At 35.4% G+C, this 17,609-nt stretch overlaps 1 protein-coding gene across 1 annotated transcript; it reads left to right on the top strand.

Annotated features, from left to right (window-relative positions):
* Positions 1–2,745: 2,745 nt before the first annotated feature.
* Positions 2,746–6,224, top strand: LOC117414619 (arg8-vasotocin receptor-like). Its single transcript, XM_034024370.3, has 2 exons — positions 2,746–3,757; positions 5,872–6,224. Exons 1-2 carry the CDS (start codon positions 2,848–2,850, stop codon positions 6,072–6,074), a joined length of 1,113 nt encoding a protein of 370 aa, XP_033880261.3. The 5' UTR covers positions 2,746–2,847; the 3' UTR covers positions 6,075–6,224.
* The last annotated feature ends 11,385 nt before the right edge of the window (positions 6,225–17,609 follow it).

Below are 17,609 nucleotides of genomic sequence, written 5' to 3'. Positions count from 1 at the left end.
GTCTGTGCAACGCATGCACACTCTTTGGGTCTTTGCACCATTACTATACAGCACTTAATTCATTGCTAAACACTGACTCATAATCTAAATGAACCATAACACCCAAAACAGGTACCATTACCCAGGTTCAACAACCCATTTCTGAGAAGCAATGAATATAAAACAAAAACCAAAAAAGATGCACTCTCAAAGTGAAAAGAAATATCAAACGCTAACATAAACATACATTACAAAAAAAGGTGTGTCACTGAGTTAACCTTCATTTAGAATATCTATCAGATAGACACATCAGTGTGTCTTATTGGCTCATACTATATTACTTTAAGGGGGATAGCTGCTGTGCTAATTAAGAATTAAAAAAAAAAAAACTTGTTGACCTGCTGGCCAATAGAACACTTAGAAAAAAAATAGTTGGCCACTTTGGAGCCAAGGTAAGACGTGTGACATTATACCTTGCCAAAACAAACCAGTAATCAAATCAAACAGCACGGCCTTCCTTCCTCAGCCAGTCAGTACTATGATGGTGTTTTTCATTTATGTTCAACAAAACAGTAGTGTTGCAGTGTACAGTATATTTCCTGTCTAAAAACACCACAGTAGTTTTTTGGGCATCCAATAAACACTAGTTTAGTGTATTGAGTGCGTTACTGAACATCTTCCCCCAACAAGGAAAAGCAGTTGTAAACAGCATACCGGTGCTAGATTGTTATATAATGTTTGGTATAAAAGCAGTGAACACTAAAATAAGCTATATGTTTACTCTTAAGCTACCACATCTTGATGGTTATTTAGGCATAAAAGTTGTGCTGACAACCATTTTCAACATGTTAATACTATATACACATTTTTAATTCATACACCAATGAATAGTTTGTTTAAAACTATGCAAAAGTGTTGTTTAGTTTGTTAAAATTCAAATCGAAACATTTGTACCTTATTCTCTGCATTATGTCTGGTGTGTGTGTGTGTAATATATATATATATATATATATATATATATATTTATATATAGATATATATATATATATATATTTGCTGGACCCCCTTTTTTAATGTCATTAACTGTGTGTGTGTGTGTGCACCCGATACGCATGCCAGCGTCAGTGACACACTCGCTAGAGGTGAAAAGCGCTCAGTGCCTACTGGCGCTGGTGTATAACACCTGTAACATGTTAAACCAGCGCTCAGTGCTGCATCGCCGCGGACCAGCAGCCAATTGCAAGCTAGCAAGCCAATATAGAAAGTGTCACGTGACAGTTGTTCGTGTGGTGTTTTAGCTTGCTGAAATCATCTTTAGAAACTTTTATTTTTTATTTTTGATGGCGCACAGTGCAAGTGTAATTCTGGAAGAGGAGACTCCCTTTTCAAAGCGCGTAGAAACAACCAATCAACAGTGACAGTGCTTCCCGGCAGCTTTTGTAGAAATTCTCTTTTTATATTTATTTTCTGTTAACATTAGTTTATGGATAATCTTGTTTGCTTTTAAACCAATTAAATTTTTACAAAAAAAAAAAAGAAAAAATAAACGACAATTCTATAGTCCATTCATTTTAATTCCGTACATGGTCTTGTTGTACTAGTGCTAAAATATACACTACCTTTTTTCTTTATATATTTAACCGAAACCTCGCTTAATATAATTTTATGAAATGACATGTCAGCACTGTACTTGCATCTAGAGCGCGTCTGCCGATGAAAATTAAAAATACTTCTAAAAACGAAACAGTACTCGGTTCAACAGAAACAGTTTGTAACTTAAAAACAAATAAGCTAAATGTTCCGTGTCTGTCTGTGTAGTTTGAAATATGAATGTGCTGCCCCTGCATGCTCTGCGGCGCTCAGCCAACAGGCAGGGACTGGACGTTGAAAATAACTGTGGGAAATGTCGTTTTAAGACCTTGAAATATACCTTTGATTCTATGCCTCGATGCCACATTTCCGACAAAACGAGGTTGAAAAGAATTGTGGGAAATGTGGGATCGAGGAATAGAAGCAAAGGTATATTTCAAGGTGGTCCGCGGTGATGCAGTACTGAACGGTGGTTTAACATGTTACAGGTGTTACACCAGCGCCAGTAGGCACTGAACACTGACGCTGGAATGCGTATCGGGTGAGGATATACATACACATAAATAAGGTGCTCAGTTCTAAATCATAAAATGTGACTGTAAAAATAATAAACTAAGCAAAATAGAAATATTTATAAGTGAGAATTCAAAACAAACAAAACAAACATACATACATCACATGTTTACCAGAAAAAAAAGAATATGGTTAGTTTGAATGAGTAGCGCAGAGATGAGACATACACTAGTAGAGTGAGTCAGGTAAATATTAAATAGCATATATATATATATATATATATATATATATATATATATATATATATATATATATATATATATATATATATATATATATATATATATATATCACCGCTATGGATACCCAAAATGCACACATCGCGCAAACGGGTGCTTTCCAACTCAGCGCGTACATTGCCTCTTAATAAATATGCTATTTAATATTTACCTGACTCACTCTACTAGTGTAGGTCTCACCTCTGCGCTACTCATTCAAACTAACCATATTCATTATCTGACATGCTATTGGCTCATGCCGTGGCGGTAAACCTCAGTGATGCTTGCCTGTGAGATCAAATAAACAGCAGCACGTATTTAGAAGCAGACGAGCTGAAGTATTTCACAGAAAGCATATTAGCAGTTGCAGGTACTGTACGGCAGATATATAGAGGCATTTGAAATCAACTGTAACGTTGTGATCATTTATGTTACCAAGTGCGGTAATGTTATAATTTGTCTTTCGTATACGAAATCTGTTTATAACATGAATAACTTGTCTCTGTCACATGCAACGGAGCTGCTGATTAGCAATGTTTTTGAACCGAGATTTAATAACATGGACAACAACTCCGATGTAGCCAGCAGACCCGAAAGGAACCAAGAGTTAGCCTGGGCTGAGATCACTCTCCTGGGGTTGATTTACATTACCGCCTCGATCGGCAATTTAATCCTGGTAATGGCTCTTTGGAGAAGAAGAAAGAGAATGTCTCGGATGTATATTTTCATGATGCACCTCAGCGTCGCTGATTTGGTAGTGGCAACCTTTCAGGTTCTCCCACAGCTTATCTGGGACATAACGGATGTCTTCCTGGGCCCCGATCTTCTGTGCAGAGGCATTAAGTACATGCAACTAGTTGGCATGTATGCCTCTACCTACATGACAGTAGCAATGACTGTCGATCGTTTTCAGGCTGTTTGTTACCCAATGGTGACTTTCCAAAAGAAAAGAGCTTTCTGGAATGCTGCTATCTGTTCGAGTTGGTGTGTAGCTTTTATCTTCAGCCTGCCCCAGGTCTTCATCTTTTCCAAAACTGAAATTGATCCGGGCGTCAGTGAATGCTGGGCTAAGTTCATCATGCCCTGGGGTTTGAAGGCTTACATAACTTGGGTCTTCACCATGATATTTTTTATTCCAACGATTGTACTTCTCATATGTCAAGTTCAGATTTGTAGAATAATTCAGATCAATATATACAGCAAGACTCACAGTGATTCCAAGCATAATCAGAAGCAGATCCACTCATACCGAGCCAGTAATGCCAATTGCTTCTCAAAAGCAATGATTAAGACAGTGAAAATGACGGTGGTGACAGTGGTCGTGTATGTCTTATGCTGGGCTCCTTTCTTTATTGCGCAGTTGTGGTCTGTTTGGTTTCCCAGTGACACCACTCAAGGTGAGTTTCAGTTTTGAATTCTTTTTTTGACTTGTATCGCTCCAACAGGATTTTTCAGATAACACATGTAATTAATAAAGCGGTACCAATGTAATGTGATGCTTAATCTAATTCCCCCTCATAATTATATGAATACAGTTAAAATATCAGGGAAACTACTATTGCAGTACTGAAGTCATAGGCATGTGCAGTAGTTTTTCACAGTACAAAACACAAGTAGTGTCCATACAAATAATTATAAAATAATTAATTCTGTAACAATTTAGTGAAAGGTAATTCAATTACAATATTACTCGACACAATGTTATTTGTGTAATTTAATATTTTCCTAAAATGCTGTTTTAAACTAAACACGTTTAAATTATGTTTATTTGTATGTTTTATTCCATATTTTTTCTGTACCCTGGCACTAAAGCACGGTGTATTTAGGGCTTAGGGCTGTCAACCAAACCCTTATTGACGTGCCGTGAACATGTTTAACAACCTCAGCACCTTGGACAGTGACGACTGACTCATACTTCACCATTCCGCTCCAGCAGGGGGCAATCTTTATCATAGTGTGTGCCACTCTTACACGTGAAACAGCTCAGAGCTATATATATATATATTTGTGTGAAGAATTTTGAAGCCAGACATACAATACATTGTCAATAGGGTGAAAGTGCTGCATAGACAGCCAAGATTGAACTTGACATCTGCAGGATATGTTGTTGTTATTATTATTATTATTATTATTATTATTATTATTATTATTATTATTATTATTATTATTATTATTTAAATGCATTAAAAACATTCCCTAATCTGAAAAGACTCTTGCGTTACAACATCTCATGTTCAAGAGTGTTCAGGATCCATCAAACAAACACTTCTGATCCAAAATCATTCTTGCACTTAGCATGCACTCCAGACACTATAAACAAGGAGGAAAAACATTTTGCAACAATAGCAGCAGTTAAATTGAGGGACAAGGAAAGCGAAGCTGTCCTCTTATCTTAAGGAATATGCTGTGGACCTTGCAGTCAAACATTTATATATCAGAAGCAACCAGCAATACATTCTTTTTACATTCAAATTAAGCCATCAGAACACAGATCACAATGATCTGTGAAATAATCACTCAGAAGCACAGATCTGCATAATGTGAGACGTTTGTATAACCTGTGTTGGTTGTAAATGACAAGTCAAAGCCACTCCGATATTTTGTTTTGCTTAATTTGAGCCAAAGGGACTTGACCAATCCTCAATGATTGGCAACTGTAATACCTTCAGGGGAAGTGGATCAGAAATCTGCTCTTAATACAAGTGGAAGTCCGTTCTGAATAATAGCAGGTAGAGTTATTCATTTTGAGACGGTTAACTGTGGACATGATTAATATGTAGAGCCTTGCTTATGGGAGAACCTGCAGCACTAACTATCAGTCACAATTAATCAAATCTGCAAAATTGCTTTAAATGACTGAACCTGACTTGCAACAGGAATATTTAACTTGAATATATTATAAAATGTGTCAGGGAATAATTTTTATTTTTTTTTTTACAAAAAAAAGCTGAGGAAAAGCTTTTTTTACACAAACAGTCTTTCCAAAATAATTTTGTTCACTACAGTATTTTAAGAAAATTGTAATGCTATACTAAAAAAGTTGACTTTTGAAATAAAGACATAAATGGAAAACAAGTACACATAAATTAACAAGCTTCTACAAATGTGACATATTAAGGTTATTTTTCCACTTTTTTCAATCATTTTCCAATCTGATGGAAATGCTGCAGCAGCAACCAATACCTCAAGGCTATAGTGTATAACTCACCAGCACCAGCTCTTCAAAGTGTTCAAAAGGTGGTTAAAAATAATTTTGCTAGTCATTTGATTGAAGTGCATGTTATTGAAACAATGATAAAAGATAATCAGCTTTCAAGGCTGATAGCTTGATACAGAATCTCTCTCAAAGTGGATACAGTGAATGAAATGACTCTATAAATCGTACCTGTTGTTTGCTTTCATTCACTGCAGTACAGTAGGTTAAAGCAAACATAGATTTTCATTTTAAACCTCTGTTTTTCTATTTTTCTATTCATTCATTTATTTATTTATTTATTTTGCTTTTCTTCAGGTTCCGTGTTTACAATTATAATGCTGCTGGGGAATTTGAACAGCTGTACCAACCCTTGGATTTATATGTATTTCTGTGGTCACATACCCTGCTGCAAAAAATCTCGTGACAGCAGTTCAATCCGTGAAGACTCAGCTATGTCAATGACAGCCAGTATCAATTTAGAAGAAAAGGCGCCTATTGATAACTTCACATCATTATAAATTGTACTGTGCACCCTCTGGACTGTTCTTAGGAATGCTGTCCTCATTGTTTATAGCAAGTCAATGTGATAAATAGGAGCTTGCTATAAAAAAAGTACTTTTTAAAGAGAGTATAAACATTCTTTCAGGTTAAAAATGGTCTATAAAAAAGGTGAATTAACTTCTAACCCTCTCTAAAAAGTGTTTAATGAACTGCAAATTTGATTTAAATAAGCAAAACAGGCTTTGTAAAAACAGTCTTTAAAAAAACATTCCTTAGAACAGTCCCTACAGTTTTGTGAACTGGATCATATAGTTTGTTTGTTTAATATATATATATATATATATATATATATATATATATATATATATATATATATATATATATATATATATACTTGTTTAGTAATTATTAAAACATAACAAGTAAAACATAAAAGTGTGAAAATAAAAATCACATTTGAATATCCCTAATGTACAGCAAAAGTGTTGAATGTTATTCATTTTTTAGGTATACTGTACTGTGATTCTTGAAATGTATCTTTGTTTAGGACTGTAAGTCGCCCTGGATAAGGGCGTCTGCTAAGAAATAAATAATAATAATACTATTTTCATGCAGAAATGTATTTGAATGTACCATACTAAGGAATTGCCATTAATGGGAGGTTGAGGACATATCTAGTTTCTACCTTGTCATTCTTTTTGTGTTTCTTTTTTCTGTGGTAGGATATCCTACACATGTTTCTAAAAATGTTTTTTTTTAATCTTTAATCTTTAAAACAATAGCGTGAGTTGTGTTGGAAAACCACCACTCTGTGGTTGAAGTCACGGGTCCATCTATATTTAGTTACATAGATAAGACCTTCAAAATAAAATCTGTTTTTAGAAATAACCGGGTAATTCAAATTCATGTTGCTGTTTTGTCAATTACATGTTTAGTATGAATACACTGTAGGCAAGACATTTTTAACTTGTCATGCTGATCTTTTTTATGCCTTGGAGTGCGCATTGGATTTCTACGTGGTCAGACAAACAGAAGAGGAGGAGGAGACGTCCCCAAATAACTAGACATCACCTGTATTTTCTGAGCCTGTCTGACACACAATTTATGCAGCAATTTGCCTCAACACACAAACAATCACTGACAACTGCTGACTGCTCCAGGCTGACCTGGAAGGACACATGCAGAGAGTATACTGTTTGCATGCAGCATAAGGATACCCGCTGCACTAACATGTTATGTCACTGGCTCGTTCCATCTTACTGTGGGTTACTGTAAAGCCATAAATATTTGGCGAATCACACCCATAAAACCCATTTTGCTCCAGAAATATTTGATATCTGTTGCAATATACGAAGTATGTATTGGTAGTGCAATTTGATTTCGTGACAATTTGTTTTTCATACACGAAAAACGTATAGGCTGGCAAACATTTATGGCTTTACAGTATACTGCAGGCATGAGCCAGTCAGCTGCAGTGCGAGATGTACCTGCAGCTTTAGTAAAGCGGTCAGGAGAATTCATCCATTTCCCTGTCTCTTGAGCTGCAACAAAATACAAGCAGTTCATTTTTTTTTTTTTTTTTTTTTTTTTTTTTGAGGCATGGGTTTCTTGGTGTCCTGGGGGCCATCGATTGCACACATGTGCAGCTAGGCGCGCCAACACAGAATAGGCACCTCTACATAAATAAGTGTATAATGCCAACAACTACATCACATATGTGTATGCACACCATCCTGGCTCATGACTCCTTTATCATTGCTATTAATTCGCAGGACGCAGCTGATAAGGGACAACGGGTATCCACTGAAGCGGTGGCTACTGACACTGCTGCTCAACCCCACGACCCCTGCCGAACAGAGTTATAACCGTACCTTTAGACGTGCTCGTACTGTAATTGAGCGAACATTTGGAATCCTCAAAATGCGATTCCGATGTTTGGATGTCTCTGTGGGAACACCACAGTACACTCCTCAGAAGGTTAGCAATATCATCCTGGCTTGTTGTGTTTTACATAACATAGCTCTCCGTAATGAACTTACAGAGGAAAGATTAGAGGGTTTGAGGGAAGCAAATGCTAAACTTGAAGCCCCGGTGGTGGAGGTTGCAGATGCTGCAAGTGCCTGGCATGTCAGACAAAGTGGTTCGCTAACGCTGTCTTTTTTGCCGTAGGGAAAGTGGCTGCACACATATTTGCTAAATAGGACCCCTTATCTCCAAAGTAAACGCTCTACCTTATTTTGAAGCAAGTGAAGAAATTTGACTTTGAGTGTTGTCGTCACAAAATCTGGGTACAAAGTAAGTGTGAAATTAGATTTAAATACTTAAAAGATTGTTGTTCAATCAAAACATAATAACATGTCATGCTGGTCATATTAACATGCCAGCCATTCTAGTCATGCTCGTTGTTTAGTCAAACTGGACTACCACAAAAAAATAGACCTGTATTATAGTTGTTGAACAAAATATGTTTACAAAGTTGAAAGATATTCTTTTAAAACTTACTTCCCTGTATTTGTATTACATGTAAAACTATTCTTCTATGTACTGTTATAGGTATCTAAAACAAATATGTGAGAAAATTAAAAGCTTGACATTAAGAATCCCTGAACATTGTTTTTGTATTATTTATTTTACAAACTGAAGCTTCTACATTATGGGCCTAGTTTGTTTTCAAGGTTTGTAAATGGCATGCACGATATTATAGAAACATTTTAGTGGCTGTGTAATTTAAACTGCAATGTTTAATTGGAATGTTTCCTCTTGTATGTTTTGTGCGTGTAAAGTGTTGTCTAAAACAATTAAAATTAAATGTATTTTATCATTTGTTCCATCAACTTTATGTAAGACTCTTTTGGTTCAATGTTTCTGTAAAATCAAAACAAGTCAATGGAAATCAGTTCCTGCTTATTTCATGAAATGTAAAATACAGGGGGTAGAAATTTCCCCATATGCGCCACTTATAACCGTATGTCTTATTATTTAAAAACTTACGTATTTCATGCTGAAAAAGTGTACTTGTGTTCTTTCCTCCAAGTTATAGAACTCTTTTTCTCTCTATGCTTATTTGTGACTTGAATGAATGTGTGTAGATCAATTATATTCTGAGGAATTCAAAAGGTGTAACTGATTTAGTATCACGTCTATATAATGTAAGTTAAAACAATATATGTGAGATGTCATCATATACCTTGATGTTATTTTCCTGTGTTTTCTTTAGCTTACAATTATTTTTTAGAATATAAACATCTTTGTGTTACTGCCGATCTCCCCCCAAAGCATAATGCCCACATTTTGATTGCAATACCAGAATTAGGTGAGTCTCTCTGATGTGGGAAACAAGAGAATACCAAAACACAGAATGAAAACTTTTTCATTTAAGGTAAAATTATCCAATTATCCAAAAGCAATATACATACAACACTGTTAAGGTTTAACTGTGATATTGACACTTTAAGTTGTTCATGCTATGTTCCCCTGCCACTAACTCAAATAAGGGTTTTCTAAATACACCAAAGTGTCAAGGCAATAAGCTATGTATTGATCAGCTGTGATCCACAGAATTCTCTTAGAAAAACAGAACGACAGAAATATATAGATACAGTTTATATGATAAATACCAAAAACAGTCATTTAAGTTAGTAAAAGATTAAAAGCCCAGAACATCCAAATGCAGACGTGGTTATTGAGAGGGGCTAAGCTAACCAATGCACAGGCAGAGACCATGACACAAAAGCAATACTATACATGAGCCCAGCTCGTTAACCACAACAGCTCCAAGGTCTTAGCAATTGCTTGTAATAATGTAGTTGCTTTGTATCTACAGAGACGTCATGAAACACTTATTGTACACTTAGTAATATTTCAAGACTTTACACTTGCTTGATCAGTGTCAGGTTGCTATTGCCTTTTAGTTCTATTACACTCAATGCCAATCTCTTAAAAAGAAAAAAAAGCAACCCAGCTATTCCCTTTGTAACAACTCTGATTTCATATTTTCCATTAGGAATGAAAATCTAACACTGTAGATATTGAAGCTAAAAGGAGCCTTCAGGCTTTGTATGTGAGTATGAAGAATTTGGGATAATTCTCTGGTTCTAAACATCTAAAAGTGAATGAATGCTTTGCCTAAACACATATATGATTATAGTACAACATTAACATTTTAAACATTAGCAAGTACAGTACTATAATTTATGTTTGTTTGTTTCAATTGAGTGAAGAAGGGTGTTATATGTGAGCAGTCTGTTAAGTACCTGCACTGAATAGCCTTCTTCATTCCATTCAAGTCATAGGACAATATTACCTTTCAACTCTGCCAGACCCAACTACTCCACATGTAAAGAGAAAAAGGTCATTTAGTTGTATGAATTGAATGGGATGAATATGGCTGTTCACTCCAGGCAGTTTAAATTTTCAGCTGATGTAAAAGGACGCCCCAAGCAAGGCAAAGGCAGATTTAGAGAAACATCCTAATAATTAAATATTGGAACAACAGAACTCAGAACCACCCAGAATGACAGCAAACATCATACAATAGTAACAGAAATGTAAAGTCTGTTAAAATTACATTTGAAGCTACCTGCTGTTTAAGCTTGTGGCCATCAGCGAGGACTAAGTTATTTGTTTGAAAAGAATCCTGACAGCCACATTTCTGTAGGATCTAGAGTTTCATTATAAATATGAATCCAGATTCAGGGCTGGGTCCCAGCCCTTCAATTTCATCTTTTATTTAAAACACTGGTGCTGCTTGTAAAGTCAGGTGTCCATTAAGAAAGAGTTGCAGTATCTAGAATGAATAGGTTATGTGGTCCTGTTTAATTGGTTAAGTAATCTGTTTCTTATTCATTTTAGAATCGCAGTTGGTGTAATTTGGAGGAAAGGGCTTGATACTTATCTTTTAATTTTGGGTCCTGAGCTGACAGTCTACTGGAAATTTGACAGTTTCCAGTAGACTGCAGGCTCTTGGTATATTTGGGTTGAACCCACCTGTATAGCATTTATCTACCACTGATTTGATAAGCACAGTAAACTAATTTCTGGTATTCCTGTAGCTGACCTACAGCTTGAATTTGGTTTGATTATAATCATACTCTGTAGCTCTATAATAAAATAAGTTGTGATTTGGTCCAAGGTATAAATGTACTAATCAAATATTGATTATTTTCAAAATAGGTAGAAATTCAATTGGAGCGTTCTTCTAACTGCATTATTTCTAAAGCTTACCTTTGGAGTTCTTTTTTCTTTGAAACATTTATTGATGTCATAATATATTTCCCTTTATACTCTGGATATTATACATACATTTAGGGACAGGATGCATGTGGCATTTTCTACTCCTTAAACCAATTCACATTTAAATAGCATCATAGCAGACTTTGAAATTTGGAAAGAGCAGCATCATATTTAGAAGAATTGTGGGATGTATAAAGCCATGTCAGCCAATTTCTTTGTCAATTTGAATAACATTCATTTTAGCAAATATTTAAGAATAGCAAAGGTTATAAATATGTATTAATTTAGATTAACCCTCCTATTAGGTTTTCGGTCTGTTTGACCCAACTCTAGTTTTCAATTAGCTTAAATGCTATTTTTCTTTTCATTTTCTGTATAATATTTGATGACTTTTCCTAAGTTGGGGTCATAAACTTATACACAGAAAACACAACCTTTGAGATGTTTTTTTTTTTAGAACAGGTCATGTGTACAAATAAGATGTTTCGGGTCACTGTGACCCGTGGCATTTATCTATGTAGATTTGTGTGCAGGAATAAAACAAACTTCTTTAATTTGTTATTTTTTTATTATTATATTTGTATTATTATTTCTGAAAATGGCTGCACCTGTCTGGAGATATTTATAAACAAAAAACAAACAATATATATCCACAAGGCAGAGCCTAATTTTCCCACTGGTAAAGACATTCCAAAATGAGGAGCTCCCAGGTTGGCAGTCAAAGAAGTTTTATCACAGCTCCTGGACTAAAAAAGCATAAAAGAGTAAAACCTTTGCAAATAAAAACATTTAATCAATTTAAGGCTGTTTAAATTAGTTTGAAATTGCATCGGGTCAATGTAACCCAAAGCATAACAGATGTACCTAAATTCTGAACTTAATAGGAGGGTTAAATAACCTTGGAATGAATCAGTTTAGAGGAATGTTTCTTTATGTTTTATTAGGCTTGTGTTATGTTTTATGCTTATGTTCAAGAATAGAGCGTGGAGACTGAATTCACATAAGAAATCGAATAATTGAACTCAAGGTTACCACATTTTACTTGAACAGTACTAAAAAAAAGTAAATAGCTTGGAAAAATGAAGTCAGATTTTAAAATTAATAATTTTAAAGATATGGAACGAGACAGATTGTGACATTGTATAATGAATCGATAAATACAGGCGGCATGACGTGTGTGAGGAGATAATAGTCATCCTAGTGGATAAATTCTGTGGGTCATATATTTTATACTAGCATTGGTGACTGCTGTCTCCAAAATATCCTTTTTATTTTCTAAGGTCCTGGAATTTAATTTAAAAAAAGGTCAGTTATGTGCTGGTTTCACTCAGAGCCTGACTTCAACTGAATTAGCCATTCAGCTTGGAGACGGGCTGCTGTTGCTATGGACCCTTGCTTACTCTTGTGGAAAGTAAAGACTGCTGTCCATCACAGATCATATGTATGATTTTGTTCATCTACTATTGTGATATTTGTGTTATTTCAAATGTCAGTTATTACTGAAGATAGTATGCAGAAAGCACTGTGTTAGATTTACATACTGCATACCATAGATGTGAACATCTAGTGTTTACATTGTCATTGGAATGGCACAGGTAACTATGGTGATATGACAGGGTAATTGGTCATTTTACACAGCGGTGAAAATTGCTCTTTCCATGAAACCTTGCTGTTTGATTGCATTTAGACATAATAGATTCTGGATTGTGTTGTTTATAAAAGCATAATATACCAGAGACAGATTTCTGGATGTTATTTAATTACTCTGAGAGGTCAAAAGCATGCATTGCAAATTCAGTTGAACACTGGCCCGTTTTTGAGAGGATATATAGATTACATTTTCTGTTTTTTTTTTGGAGGTTGTTATGATAATTAAATAAATACTCTGTAAATTATGTAGTGGTACAGCTTAGTAATTTGTTAATTGCCTCTGCTGGAACACATAATTTATTCCTGCTAATGTGTCTTTAAAAAAAACCAAAACAATTGCCAGGAACAATTATTATTCTGACCCCAGAACGCAAAGTTAACTGAGTTAAATTTGATTACTTAATATGACTAGGTGGTCTTTTAATGTAATCATCTTCAAGTTCTGACTTATAATAATTAGGGCTTTATTAAATCTTTCAGTTTTTTAAGACATTTCTTACTGGGAAATACACATAACTTTAGACATAATTATAAGATAACCAGAATACACTGCTGTATTAATGTGACAGAGAAAGAATGAATCTTGGTTATAAATCTCCCTCACGACCTGTGAGGGGGCTGTGTAAAGGGAACAGAGTGCCCTGGTCGGCCAATGCTAAGTCATCGACCCAGAAGGGAAGCGATGTAGCAACCGCAGACTGGAGGAGAAACGGTTGCACTCTCTAACCAAGGGGGCGTGACTGATGGTATATAAGGGGACGTAGCAAGATGATCTGTTCCTTTTTTATGGTTAAGCTGAACTGGAAGGAGAACTGTGAAATTATCATGAGTGTTTTGTTTGTTTTCTCGTGTCTAAAAATCTACTTGTTTGTTATTATTAGACGGCTAACATGATCCGGAGCTGTCGCTACAGGCCTGCATTAACCCGGACAGCACTGCACCATTGTACACAAATAAATTGTATTTCACCATGAGCACATTGTGAATGTGTGTCATTGCATGTGTTCTACTGTGTTTATTATTTATGAACTGTGTCTTATTATTTCGGGACTGCAACCCGTTGTTTTGGAACAGTGCAATATACATCGCTGTGTTATTGCCTGGGATTATTCTTTGTGGTCGCCAGACCAGGATTTTAAAAATAAAACCTGTTTGGATCATGAACTTTGTTGTGTATCTTCTGTTTCACAATCACATCATCACTACACCTGCACACTGCAAACCACTTTGCCACAATTGCACATGTCAGTCCCGTCTGGTTAGCCTTACATTTTGAATTTGTGTAAAGTGGCTGGGTGTCCATATATCCTCAGCTTTAACCACTGCACATACTGTATACCGGGATTGTCTGCAGGGAGCAGGTCTCATAAGCAATTAGGATAGCACTGATACAAAATGATGAATCTGCAAGGCATTCAGTGTTTTGGAGGAATATATGATTATACCTCAATGACTACCAACTCTGATTTCTTCTGAAAAGTTTTTGTTCATCACTTTGGAGACTGTTATTTGTGAAAACTCAGTATTATTATCTAGTGTCTTGCCCTTTGTGACTGAAACTGACATGCAACAGGTAGATGCAGCTTTTACATACTGTAGTATAAGACATATTAGATATTTTCATGACATATTATTGAGTCACTGTAGCCCTGTATGAAACCTGCTTCACAACTAAGATGTTTAGATTGTTTTTTTATATTTAGTTCTAAAGTTATAATTGTAGCAATATTTACAAGCAGCCAGTACTGTTCTTTTAAGGCAACCTTGACCACCACCATCCATTTCCTTTTCTCTTGGGCTAGACAGGAATAAATAGCTAGTGCTCCCAAAGAAAGGCTAAATCTTTTTGTCTCTGCTTCTCATTGTCCTTTAGTATGTAACCTGATTGTCTGATATTGATACTGTATTTTGGGACAATTTCTTTTAAAATCCTCTTCTCATTTGAATTAAATATTTTAACATCCCTTTGGTGTCTGTGTCTATCTCAATTAAACTGCAATTAAATGAATTCAATTAAACACAAAACAGCAATAAATCCTCAGCACAGTGATTTGTTTAACAATTGCATCTTTATCAAAATGTCTGCACTCACACTTCACGTATTGCTGCTGTTTATGTAACTTACTCTGGAATTCTACGTTCATGCATAACAGCTGCTTATTATGCACATTTAATTGAGGGGCGCATTACAAAGCAGATGTTAAAAACCAAGGCCACTTTCAATAATTACCTTTGGGGAAAAACATGTTTAATATCAAATGTTTACATTCTGATAAAGATAAATATGCCATGTGCGAGCTAGCTGCCTTGATTCAATTAAAAAATCTCATCACAGCACACAGGTTTATATGAAATAGAAAATTAATTAATTAATTTGGTCCCAGCTGCTATTCAAATTCTCAAGCAATCACAGTAATGTAATATATAGAGAGGTGTAATGAGGTATGCTCTGTATCCACAATTGCATCTTCTTCAGTGACTTGGATTTTGATCTGTGTCTAAGAGTGCCAGTCCTAATATTAAGATAAGTGCCAGAGCTTGCCTGGAGGATGCTTTATGTATCTACAGAGATAATGGGGAGCACATCCTGTCAGAGTACTCCTATTAATCATATGGGATTCAGTATTAGACTGTTTAATCAAAGGAGAGTAAGCCAGTGTTATAAAACTGTGCTTATCCTTTTAAAGTTAATTCTGGATGTACACATATTGAAAATGCAACTCTACTGCTGTGGACTGGTACCTTTGCTGTAGGTCAAATGGTCTTATCTGATTGCAGTGACAGGGGGGAGTTTAACCTGAAAACAGGAAGTGGCACCAGGAGAAAGCAGCAACTTTTCATCTATAGCGTTATCTTTTTTCATACCTGCATATTCCAAATTGAAGTATAAAATGCAACCGAATAACTAACAGATCATCAACAGAAGAAAGGAACAAGTGCTAATATTGCTAGTGCTCATATGATGGAGGAAAATTGATGTTAAAACCTTGGCTAACATTCCTTTAATCATACTGGAATAATCTATTTATGAGAATGCTCTACTAAAAGAGTAACAGCCAGGGTTTAATTTCTTTTCCTTTTTGTTTTTGAACGTGCCTCTTTCTCGTTCATCCACAGTGGTGAAGATCTTACCTTTTTAAAACAATAGTCAGTGACTCACAGGCAGGCTGAAGCATGTTTCTTCTCCTTTAACAAACCTGGGTTTACTCATTTTTCTTTTGGAATTCTAATGTCAGTAATTTGAATTCTAATGCATTTTTTTCATAAATGTCTGTGTATTTTGTATTTTCACACCAGAGAGTACAGGAGCAATTGAAATAACAGTGATATCAGTATTTTTGTTGTTAAAAAAATGAGTGGCCAGTGTGTGCACTGTTCCTGTTATAATTAAACTGCACAGTCAAAAAAAAAAATAACCAGCAAGTAATAGTACAACGTGAAATGAGAAAATACTGGAGATGTGTGATTGTGTGTGTGTGTCAGGAAGTGAGGGGGAATATGACATAGGACATTGTGAACCTGATTTTGGTACATTGTAGATAACACGAGTCATGCATAAACTGTCCAGCACAGTATCAGTAAAACTGATTCTCATTCCTGTCACAGGAGGAGAGCATAAAGAGGCCTGCCAATGTCTCTGAAGCCATTGTTAAAAAGAAAAACATAGAATCTTTCAATGAGCTGAATACAGCACTGTTACGTTCTGATAAGAATCTTTCAATGAGCTGAATACAGCACTGTTACGTTCTGATAAGACTTGTATGACAATAAGTGACAGACAAAAACAAAAACACATTAGACTGAATTATTGTGCAAGCACATTCAAAGTTATCTGTCACAATTTTTCCATATCATTCATCTGTTCAAAGAGATATCGCCCTGTCACTCAGCATTACCAAGCCCTACAAATCTTTATCAGCTGCCAAGAAAACAACATAGTTGTCATGTTCAATTATGTGGCTGATAGCATTTGGTAAATGAGGGTTGTCAATGTGAGGATTGCGTGACCTGTTATTGTCCAGTATATTGTAAGTATATATAATGCTGTGCAAAAGTCTTAGACATGTTGCATTTTTCTACTGTGATGCATTATGAGCATCAACAATTTACTCAAATCCTCCTCTAGTGTTTTCTACTATTATAAGAACCTTGACTTGCATAAAGAAGGAAACACATTGAGTGAAATAGCTCAGCTCGCTGTGTCGTTGTCCATCCATCAACAGTCCAAAGCGCCTTTGACCATTGTACCCATAATACAAAATTAAGTCAAATAATGTTAAGACATTGCTTTGATTCAGCCAGAAAAATGGAACAAAACACAAAATAAACCAATCCACAGCATGCTTCCAAACTCTGCACTGGCTATTTGTATAGGCAAGAAATCTAAATGGTGGTGACATGCTGTGGCCATTACAGTAACTGGATCTGTCATCAACTAATCTCTGAGGTGAACCAGAGAGGTGTGCAAAACACAGTCTGCCACTCAGTATGGACAAGATATACAGAATCTGCGGGTTGTATTGCAACCATTTATAATTAGGTACTCTAATGAACTGATAACCAGCTTTGTTTGGAACCCTCTTTTTCATCCATAACTAATATTAAACATTCAGTTGTGCTACATTTAGAAAAACTAAAAGAAAACAAATAAATTCAATGAGAAACTTTTA

The sequence above is a fragment of the Acipenser ruthenus genome, chromosome 7 (genome assembly GCF_902713425.1).
Source record: "Acipenser ruthenus chromosome 7, fAciRut3.2 maternal haplotype, whole genome shotgun sequence".
Lineage (NCBI taxonomy): Eukaryota > Metazoa > Chordata > Actinopteri > Acipenseriformes > Acipenseridae > Acipenser > Acipenser ruthenus.
This window is presented reverse-complemented; position numbering and strand designations above follow the sequence as displayed.

Bases quoted from the DNA above. Each gene is read 5' to 3' on its own strand.
- LOC117414619 (XM_034024370.3), top strand. From the start codon at position 2,848: ATGAATAACTTGTCTCTGTCACATGCAACGGAGCTGCTGATTAGCAAT. The intron at 3,758-5,871 runs GTGAGTTTCAGT...GCTTTTCTTCAG, and splicing joins TCCCAGTGACACCACTCAAG to GTTCCGTGTTTACAATTATA.